Here is an 11,283-nt window from a genome sequence, read left to right as displayed (position 1 = left end):
TATTAAATTATTTAAAACAATAATTATTAAATTATTAATAAAATAATACAATTTTATTAATAACCATAATTATTAATTAATAATATAGTACAAATTAATTTAAATTTATTAATAATATTTAATACTAATTAAATTAATTAATAATAATTAAAAAATTATATAAAAACATTTTTTAAATACAAATTTTAATAAATTTAATTTATTAAAAAACTATAATTTTTTTATTATTAAAATACATTTATGGCCTACCGACCTTAGTGGCAAAGTTACCGTAGCAGTGTCGTTGTTGCAGTAGCAACAACATATTGCCTTAGGACAGGTATGACAATACCTCCTACTACGGTAGCTTTCATTGCAAAACCACAACTAACACCCCTTTAAAAATTGTCAATCCAGATTTTTATAGGTAATTTTCACAAAAATCCCATTTTAATATATGTGTAAAATTATCACAGTAAATTTATTTACTTTCTTTTCCAAACCCTACCCATATCAAAATACCATTCTTTAAAATTTACAAATGAGGGTTTCTAATTATTAATTCATATATAGATGATTTCGAAAAGAAGAACAATGAAATTCACAACAAGGGTTTCAACCCAATTGAATTTCTAAAAACCGATCCATAAGAAACATAGAGAAGACAAAGAAATCAAAGAATGAAAACTACTGCTCAAAACCCACAAGATCCTACCTAAAGCTCGCAAGCAATTCTCCTTCTTCTGAAAACCCTCTTCTCGAAAATTGGCTCCTCCAAATCTCGGTATTGAGAAATGAGCTCTGATTTCCTAATAAAGTGCTTTCCACAAATTAGGGCTTTGATTTTTCAATCACGTGAAATCCTTTTTCCTTTATTATTTTATTATAGTTTGATTTCATGCACAAACTTTTGCATTTTAGTTAAAATAAAATTTATTAAATCAATTCCTTTCTTTCTTTTATTTTTTCACAAGACATTATTAATAAAATATTTATTAATCTAACTACTAATAATATTTAGAGTTTATTAGAAAATGAAACTCCTAAATAATAATAATTAAATTAAATAAATATAATTAGGCCAACATGAGAACTTTAATCAAATCTTTTACATCTAATTATTTTATTTAATTAATTTCTCAATTAATTAAATATTAAATTTTCTTTATAAAATTTTCATTAAACTAAATCATTGAATTACCTTTTAATTTGATTTAATTATAACTGATAATCATAACAGACCCACAAAACTAAATACAAAAACCTAACTGAAAGACAAAACACAGATTCAAACTCCATGGTCAAAATCACAAATTCACGTCACTTGACGAATTTGGAAGGGTAAACAACTTAGATATTTGTCCTACGTTTTAGGAAAATTGGCTTAGGTTAGGATTTGGACTAAAGAATTATCTCCCCTCTTTTACCATTGAGATACTACAATGGGGCATGCTCATCCAGAAAATTTAGGGAAGTCGATGCGTGGTACCTACAATCTGCATAAAATCTGAGCATGTATGTACACACATAATCAAAACTAAATAGGAAATGGCAAAAAGTGGTGCATTGTGTAGATCCCGAAGAGCAAGTGACTACAACTCCCTCCCTCAACCACATCAGAAATGTCAATCATTAAGTAAAACATACAAGTACACCATACACATGCAAGTATGGGGTAAGTAAATCATAGAAACTACATATAAACGATTCATCTAACTAACATCATGAAATGACTGAAATCACTATGTAAACATACATGTAACATCACCAAAAGGATAAACATAAACACATGAAACATCTAAGTAACTCAAAACATATATCAACCGAATATGAAATACATTAAATCAAATTTGGTAACCAAGTATCGCTAATCATAAAACTAGCCTAAAAGAATTTGGCAATACGACAAAAAAGTCAACTAGGGGTAGGCATTACACACTTTGCTCTATTTATTTTAACGAATAACGCACACCCTTGTAGGGTAAAAAGTTATATAGAAATTCGCAGTGAGAATGACAGAGATACGCGAACAACATATGATTCCTATTCACCATTTATTGATAAAGAAACAAATGCAAACAAAATCTTGTTGAGGAATTAGAAAGCCATACTGTTGATCTGAAATTGGAAACCCAAGCAAAGTTTAAAGTTGCATCCAAAATGGGAAAATGGGGATGACCTGCTGTAATAAGGAAACCTATAACTGGCAATACCAATCTTAACAAGCCATAGAGTAGTCAACACAATACCAACATGCAAAAGCCACAAAAGCCACGTACAAACACTATGCAGGAAACATGTAAACTTGCCCCTAACTATGGAAGCTATTTTTGGGTAAATTTTATGTCAAGTGAAAGTAAAAGACTACCTAGAAAATTGATGCCCACCATCATAATGCTGCTAATTTGGACAACAAAATAATTTTCAACAAAAAATTGTTAACAATGTATATTTGTGTGGGATTAATTTCAAGTTTACCCGAAAATTGAGACATGAAATAATGCTAAAGTTAGGTGAAAACATTAGTCCCCGCCTAGGGTAGTAGGACTAACAAGCATAAATACAAAGAATTTTTTGTTTATCACCAACCTTTCATTCATATCTATTTAAAAATCAAAGCGAACTATGAGGAAAACAATAATAGACCCTATAAATTAGATTAGGAGAAAATTGGTATAATTTTCTTACTAGCCACCAATTTTCCTAATTGGGAAAAGTTCTCACCCATAGTAACTTTTGATATTTGTGCTTATCCTACTCCAAAGCTATTTTGGAATCTCTAACAAGAATGCAAATAATAATAAATTAGATTAATTTCTAAAATAAAAACGGAAATCGAAAAATTAAGGTCAATTTCCTTCCAAGGAAATAAAGCCAATATCCTGAAATAAAAAACAACTCGCTTTTTATTGTACCAGTAGACCTAAAACTCCGAAAATTTCCTATCGACTATTCGTTTACGCCCTATACACCTAAAAAACCCAGATGTTTTTAGGTCGACGATTCGTTTACTGTGAATAGTTCGAAGCAGAGCAGCAGGGAGATCGGTAGGGATTCGTGATTTTTTCCTGCAAACTCTGCCCTTATTTCTCATCAGCGACACAATTTGTACGGAATCTTGAGGTAAGAGGCTTGCCATGGTTTTAGCGATTTTTCCAAATCTGTAGGTGGCCGAATATTTTTCAGTTTTTTTTTCCTTTTTAAAATTCTAAAAGAAATCTGTTATCTTTCAAAAGAATGTATTTTTTTTCCAGAAAGTTGTCTCATAAAATTGTTACGATAGATGAAGTTACGAAAGACTGTTTAGACTATATGCCAGTTTAATTGTCGATGAAAAATACTAGCACACAATGTAATTCAAAAATAGTCGCAAGCAACTTTCAGGCAGTTGAAACATTCCCTCATTGTATGTCTGAGAACGATTATTTACATGAAACCAATATTTTCATTTAAAATGCCACGAAAATCTGCCCTTGAGCTCAAAGATCCTAGTAGCCCTAAAACCCCAACGTCTTTTAATCGGTTTTCTCGTTTATTGTGAATATATTTAAGCAGCAGCTGTACGGAGCTATTATTTTAAGTCTCTTTTTAAAAAATGTTCTGTTGTGGGCGGGTTTCTTATAAATTTGCCCTCCAAACTATGACCCTTTTTCATATCGGCATCGTCGACAGCCTATCAGGTTCAGTAAGTTTTTTTCGGAATTCACACGCGATCAGATAATTCTTTCTTTTCAATATCCAGCCAGTCACAAACTCAAGTAGAAAATATCATCAAATATTCGACACATGATAAATGTGTGGTTTTCTCTCTATGCCCATCATGTTTTATTGATTGAAGGCTTGCTGCTTGAAGTCCAAGTGGCTTCAAATCATTCCAAATAACAGTATGAAAAGATTTAAAAAAGATATGTATGTATTAAATAATGCATAATGTTAATATGACTGACTTGAAGCACTCACTGATAACTCTTATTAGCATGTAGCTCAGACAAGAATTGGTTAACTACACTTACCTTATGCTTAGGATCTGTTGACGACATCCATGATACAGAGAATTTATCTGACCTCAAGGGCATAGTACTGTAAGATAAGCTCCCTCCATTTTCTCCAAAGCTGTGACGGTTGAAGAAGACATCTTAAGGACATAGTAGTGTAAGATGATACCCCTCCATCTTCTCCATAGCCGTGATAGTTGAAGAAGGCATCTTAGATAAAGCATGCAAAATACAGAAGCTACTGGAAGTTGACTGTGCTGGGGAGTTATGAGGAGATCCCCATAATCTCCAGCTTCTACTTCCCGAGTGGCTTGACAGGGAAAATGCTAGCCAGCTATTATTCATGTATATTCATTTCACTACTGACCAAACAATGCAGTCAAATTATTACCAGAGGCCTACTAAGTCTCAACACCAACATTTGAGAATATAGCCAAAATTTGTAACAGTGTCACATAATACGCTATTGTCAGATGTTGAAAGTGATTTTTAAATGCTATATTAATATAATATTTAAAAAAATTCAATATATTATATTAATATAATTAATAATTATAATATTATGAATTAATAAAGGATATTTTAGTACATTATTTGCATTATACTTGGGCAAATTTTGCTGTTGTTGAAGTTTACAAGATCCTAGTGATCACCTGCATTGATTATCTTTGGAAGAGTCAAATGAGTACGTTATCAATGTCAAGTCTAACATTTCAAAAAAATTCCTTGCTGATAATTTTATACATTTTAGATAGAACATCTGATTCATTTAAGCTCAGCCAGAAAGGAAACTAAAGAAAACACAAGCTAGTATTAGATGTGGGTAGATGCTACAGAGTAATAAGTCAATACAGGCTAAGAACCATATTAGAATGCCTGAAAAGGTCAAAACACATTAGCAGAAAAGTGCCTGTGTGAAGATCAGTGAAAAAAGCCAGAGGTTAAGAGCAAGTGAAGCACTAAAACCAAAAGTTGGATTAACTGAAAAGTGATAACCATAGCATGAAGTCTGTCAAGTGTAGTTGTGTTCAAGCTGAGCAGTTGTGAGAGCAATGGATTTTGGAGGGGCAAAAACATTGAATAAAGAATAGTAACGTGGAAGCAAAGTAATACCTTAAAGCATTTAAGTTGCGACATCATTAAAAAAACATTGCTCAGCTGAACATCATTCAGAGGTTTTAAAAATTTATGTTGTTATTAAATAAACCAGAATATGTACTGATGTGACTACCTGCTAAATTCAGTCAAGAACAATTACCCCACTAGTCCTTTGACCAAAATGGTTGATTATGTTTTTTCAGTAAGCAAGGTTTTAATTAACGTAGGAATCAACATACTTATAAACCTTGAAAATGCGTACGAGGAACAAGAGAATGTATGTAAGAAGTTTAAAGGGCATTTCAGTTTGAGTGGACAAGTTTTCTCTTTCATAGAATTCACAGTTTTATACAGGTAGAGCTATTGCATGCAGATATGATAAAAATGCTGAAATATCAAGGAACCACGATAACCCATAGAAGATGCTTACAAAGTTATGATTCCCAAACCAGGTCAGAATTTTCAGAAATAACGAGGAATAAGTGGTTATAATCTAGGTGTTCTCAAATGGACAAAGCTGACTTTTGGGACCTAGGGTTTTAAGTCTCCAGGTTTTAAAAGGCAGCAAAAAGTTATTACAGGTTAAGAACCATATTTGGCACCTCCAATAAATGAAACAAAGACTCATTTACAGAAAAAGCAACTGTTAGGAGTATTAATGTTTTGAACCAGAATAATATGAATGCAATATATAGAAAACTAGAAAAGCATACGAATAAATGACACAGAGATTTACCCTGGGAAAACCCTCCTACTCGAGGGAAAAACACAGCCATACTCAAAAAATAGATCCTTTATTGTATGTCCTCAAATAGTTAAATCAATACAAAATATCTTACTTATGAATGAGGCTCTCAACAGTCAATCAATAAGCCTGCCTCCTTTTACTTTAGAAATACCACAATCTCTAATATCATTAACACTTCACACAATAGAAGTGATACACAGAATAAGCATATAGCTCTTTAAACAGATTGGACACACACTAATCAATTACAGTTTCAATATCACCTTCAGAGTCTTTCTATTACACCACAAAAATCACTACAAAAATCACCAACTGTAAATCAATCTCATATATATCACAGAGAAAATAACAATGCTGTTATATGAGAAGCCTGACACCCATCTACACACACAGCTGCCAAAAAAGGATCCATTCAGCATGATAAACTTCATCGAGCCTTTTTCAATCAGGAGGCTCCAAAATGTGGAAGACTTGAGTGGTAGAGTACATGGAGTCCTGTTACAATAATGAATGCCATCAATAAATAACAACTATCAATCATGCATCTTGTATCCTTTCAAGATAGCTGAAGAGTCTTTATTTGAAAAAGGTCAAACACAGCAGTTACGTATTATTGATGAAAGCCTCATAGACTTGGCAGTAGCTCATAACAGTGACCGACAACACTCATGATGTCCATGCACGATGCCTAGTCATCCAATATACTGAGCCATGTTATGCTGATAAGGTTGTTAATTTTAGTGATCAGAAGTAACAGTAAATTAAAAAAACAGAGAGAAGCTTAAGAAAACAACACGATTACCATGGGAAAACCTCTGAATTGGAGGGGAAAACCCAGCACCAAATTAGATCATCTATTATTGCCCTTTTATCAATCAATTTACATATCACACAGTTATTGATTTGCTGAAGATCACTGATCAATGAAGCAAATCTTAGATATCGCCAAATAAGGATGTATCGCCACTGCTTAATTAAATCTAGACTTCAGAAGAATAATATATTTGAATGGATGTGTGGCCAGATCTGACCTGATAATTTACTGTTATGATTCACAGCCCTAATCTGAGTGTTGTTCGCAGGTATATTATAATCACTGCTACCTTTGAATTCGCTGCCAGGAGTATATAATACAGATATTTTTCATGTATAATGTTTACAATAACAAGCCTCATATATATATATATATATATATGAGAGCTTTACAATTTTAATTACCCATTCGGTCCTTTTTGGCGCCAATATTTTACAATTTCAATTTTAACTTTGTCTCCAGCCAAGTAGGCCTTCTTTGGTGTCGATAAGTTTTACAAATTAAATTTATCTTTCAGCTCGTTACACAAGGCGATATACAATGTAATTGATTGATAAAAGGGCCCGATGAGCTAATCCAGCTAGGATCTGAACTAGCTATAATCAACAATGGTTAAACATAAAAACACGAAGGAAGCAGCTCCCGCAAACAAACAAGGATGAGCGTCTTGAGTTCATGATAAAGACAAAATAGCATAACACGGACATGGCATGAGCATGTATGAAGGAGCTCTCTTGCAGCTACCTTAAATGTTAACAAGGAGATCAGTTAATTTAAAACAGTATGAATGAATGAATGTCCATGAGACCAAAGCGGCCTTTGGGATCAAAGAACAAGGCAAAACCCTTCAATTGTTAAGGATTGCAGCTGCGATAGAGATCAATTCATTTTCTGTGTGTTTCTTGCTGTCGTAGGCTGTTCTGCAGAGGCACATCATGTTGTATATTCATGTGTTGATTGTGCTCAATTTTCTGACAAGGACTCTTACTGCTTGTAATTCTTGTTGTGGAAGTGAAGGCATCGATTCATATTGTGGACTACTGTGTGAAGCATTTTTTCATTAATATTGCTGCTACATGTGTGTAGACATATGTGTCTGTTGAAGTTTCTTCAGAATGTTTATATATATATAGCATCACCTCCTCAGTGACGATTATTAAAGGCAATGAAGAGTCCAGAAATGAAACGGCACATATTAGTCACTGTCGTCAGTTCATACAACATTATATTATCATGAGCAGGGTGTAAGATGGTTCGGGCTGTTGTGATCATTTTCTGAGAGTATCATTCACCTACTTGTTTCAGATCTCAAGTGATGAGAACTAGTTTTTAGTCGGGCTATCAGCATATTTGATTTCCATTTAATGTTTGCTCATATTTAGGATTTTTCCTCATGATTTCCCATGATGTAAATTCTTTGATATGGTAAGTTTTTTCACCCATTCTGTTTTCTCCATATTTCATTTCTGATTTTTTTTTTTTGTTTCATCTACATTTTCTTTCTTGTTAGCTCTTCTTCCATAATCATCTTAGGCCAATTTGTTTCTCCCATACGTATAGTCTTCTTTAGGTAACTTACTATTTGGATCATTGGCAATGCTTCCAAAGACAAGGTGCTAGTTTCCTCGAATAAGATCTCATGTTAAACAGTTGTTTTAATTTTGAGACAGCTTATGATTAAGATTAGGCCAAGTGAAAGACCCATATATTGCAGAGAGTAAAGAAAATTCAATTGCTAAAGAATTCTGGAAAGAAACATCAAAAATAAATTTGGTTAAGTGAAACTTGTATGACATCTGACGCATAGTGAACTGTGGGAAGTGAGAACAACGAGCATCAGTGGAAGCATAAGAAGAAACAGTTATAAATATTGTGTATATAGGGGCGCAGAGTGTGTGATAGAGAAAATAATGGTTTAATAACATCACCATCTGTGGGTCCTACATTTCCTTTGGCTACCTTGCATTAGTTGATTTTGCAAAACAGCTGTGTATACAGGATTATCTTTGGCTGCCTTGCAGTAGTTGATTTTGCAAAAACCTAAATTCAGGGTTAGCCATTCAAGATTATCTGTATTAGAAGTTTAGAACTACTCCTGCTAACCCAGTTATTTGGGGTTCTCAATAGAAGAAGTTTACCTTGCCTGAGACGGGTGCTCCAATTTTTTTGCCAATAATTGGCCTGAGAAGGTGCATCAAGTACCATATAAATTTTATGTTGTCAGCGAAAGCAACAGAGCTTGGAAATATTTTCATTAGCCAGTATGTTAGTTAAAATAATAAAAACTTGAAACTGGGTGCATACTGCTCTACATCTAAGTTACTGGGTTTGCCGGTCCCAGGCCCTAGTACTGGTCCTGTTCCAGACCTCACTAACTGATCATGTGCCCATCTTATTTCTGTTATATCCGATAGAAACTACAAACACAACCATTTATGCTACTTCTATCTTGTCAAACTACCTACCAAATTGGGGATATTAACTCAATAATATTTTTTTAATATGTTGTCAGTCCTAACTATCTGATAGAAAGTGCAAACACACCCACTGATTGCGGGGAATGCAAGGATTGAAACTTTTTACTATAAAATTTCAATAGTTGAAAGTTGAAACAGTGATACATGAATTCAATATTATTATTTCAATATTTTGATATTGAAACTTGTATATGGTGCTATGATGGTATGATCATGATGCTATGATTACACTTCTTTTCTTGTTTATAAGATGATATGGATAAATTTCTAATCTTATTCATATGACTAGATAATATGTATGTTTATATATACTTATATATTTGACATGATTTTGTAATAACAAACTCAAACCCTGTTTCAAAATTTTGCCATACTGGTGAACTGATTGCTAGAACCCATATCTGAACCCGAATGGACAACTTGGCTAAACATTTGATTGCAACCCTCATCTTGTAAATGTAACTATTAATTCCATGTTATAACTTATGATCATATGATTTGCTTTTGTCAAATTTTGTGGGTTTTTAAACACAGCAATAAGATGGATAAAGCATTGTCAAATGAGCCAGAAGCTATGGTTATTGAGCAAACGAATTCTAAGGGCACCTCAGGGAGGGCTGATATCCATAATGGAGCTACAGACAACCTTTCGACAAAGCCACAATTTGAACCGTTGACTGCTTATGAAAGATCTGGTGGGCGCCCCGAATTTCGGAAAGTATCTGTACCACCTCACCGTTTTACACCTCTGAAAAAAATTTGGATGGAAATTTACACTCCTATTTATGAGCAGATGAAGATTGATATTCGGATGAATATCAAGGTACCGTTTTTTGCCCATTTTCCTTGAAGCAACTCTTTCTATTTTACTCGTGACTTTTATGTAGCATTTCCTTCCATTGATATCCTTGATTCTGATTCAGGCCCGTAGAGTTGAACTAAAGACACGCCCAGACACCCCAGAAATCAGTAACCTCCAGAAATGTGCCGACTTTGTGCATGCATATATGCTTGGTTTTGATGTACCTGATGCCATTGCACTTTTGAGGTTGGATGACCTTTATGTAGAATCCTTTGAGATCAAGGATGTTAAAACACTCCGTGGAGAGCATCTTTCTCGAGCGATTGGCAGGTTAACTGGGAAAGGTGGAAGGACAAAGTTTGCGATTGAGAATTCAACGAGGACTAGAATTGTGATTGCTGATTCTAGAATTCATATTTTGGGATCTTTCCTAAATATCAAAGTTGCTAGAGATGCTTTGTGCAGCCTTATTTTAGGATCTCCAGCAGGCAAGGTGTATTCAAAATTGAGAACAGTGACCACAAGAATGGCAGAGAGGTTTTAGGAGTCCCTACTATTGTTTTCTTCCCCTTTCTTCACCTATTTAACATAATTTTTGTTGAAGAGAGCATGGGCACATCTTCGGTAATTAGTTTGTTTCACTGGTTTTATTTTTTTATTCTATGTAACTTTTATGAGCAAAGCATACGTTCAAATTTGATTTTTTGGAACAATTTATACAACAGTTCCAGCAAATTTTGTCTCATGAATGGATTCTCTAGGGGAAGGTGTAACGTGTGGCTAAGGCAGCTGAATCACTTTTAGAGATGATAAATCAGTATTATATCAGAAGATAAAATATGCTTTGCATGCAGTAATAAAGTAAATTGATGATTGTTATTGCAAATTGGTCATAGCAAAAGCTAATTGATTAATCACTAATTAGTGATAACTATACATTTTAATAGTGATATTGTTTGGTTATGCTAAAGCTTAAAATGAGCAGAGCAGAGGTAGCACGCCTTATTTCTCACAATATCATCAAATCTTTTACTGAAGCCTATAAACTGGGCAGAAATAACAATCGTTTTATGTTCACATAGGTTATAATTGCGGTGTTGAATGGTGTGGGATGTTAAGGTAGACATACTTTTTATTATTGTAAGCATTGGCTTGTGTTAAATTGTATACAGCTGTGTTTAATTCATATTGGATTCTGGAACCTCGTCTATTGAACTTGCCTGCATATCTTGCAGTACTGCACATTAAAGTCTGTAACTGCTAATACATTATTTACAACTTCGCAGTTGCATATGAGTCTTGATGTCAACCAGACAAATGTTGTGTGTGAAGTTGCTTTCGTAAGTAGGCTTGAAAAAATAAACCATATC

General features: G+C 33.6%; 1 protein-coding gene across 1 annotated transcript; it reads left to right on the top strand.

Annotated features, from left to right (window-relative positions):
• The first annotated feature begins 2,875 nt into the window (after window positions 1–2,875).
• LOC149544810 (uncharacterized) lies at window positions 2,876–10,658 on the top strand. The gene is made up of 3 exons (XM_089795391.1): window positions 2,876–3,102; window positions 9,646–9,934; window positions 10,035–10,658. The coding sequence occupies exons 2-3, from the start codon at window positions 9,653–9,655 to the stop codon at window positions 10,455–10,457; spliced, it is 705 nt and encodes a 234-aa protein (XP_089651517.1). The 5' UTR covers window positions 2,876–3,102; window positions 9,646–9,652; the 3' UTR covers window positions 10,458–10,658.
• The last annotated feature ends 625 nt before the right edge of the window (window positions 10,659–11,283 follow it).

Source organism: Cupressus sempervirens, chromosome 8 (assembly GCF_028749045.1).
Source record: "Cupressus sempervirens isolate cs-2001-9-10 chromosome 8, ASM2874904v1, whole genome shotgun sequence".
Lineage (NCBI taxonomy): Eukaryota > Viridiplantae > Streptophyta > Pinopsida > Cupressales > Cupressaceae > Cupressus > Cupressus sempervirens.
The sequence above is the reverse complement of the archived record's forward strand: the minus strand, read 5'-3'. Positions and strand labels throughout refer to the sequence as shown.

Coding starts and splice junctions, on each gene's coding strand:
- LOC149544810 (XM_089795391.1), top strand. CDS start 9,653: ATGGATAAAGCATTGTCAAATGAGCCAGAAGCTATGGTTATTGAGCAA. Junction 9,935..10,034: donor ATATTCGGATGAATATCAAG/GTACCGTTTTTT, acceptor ATTCTGATTCAG/GCCCGTAGAGTTGAACTAAA.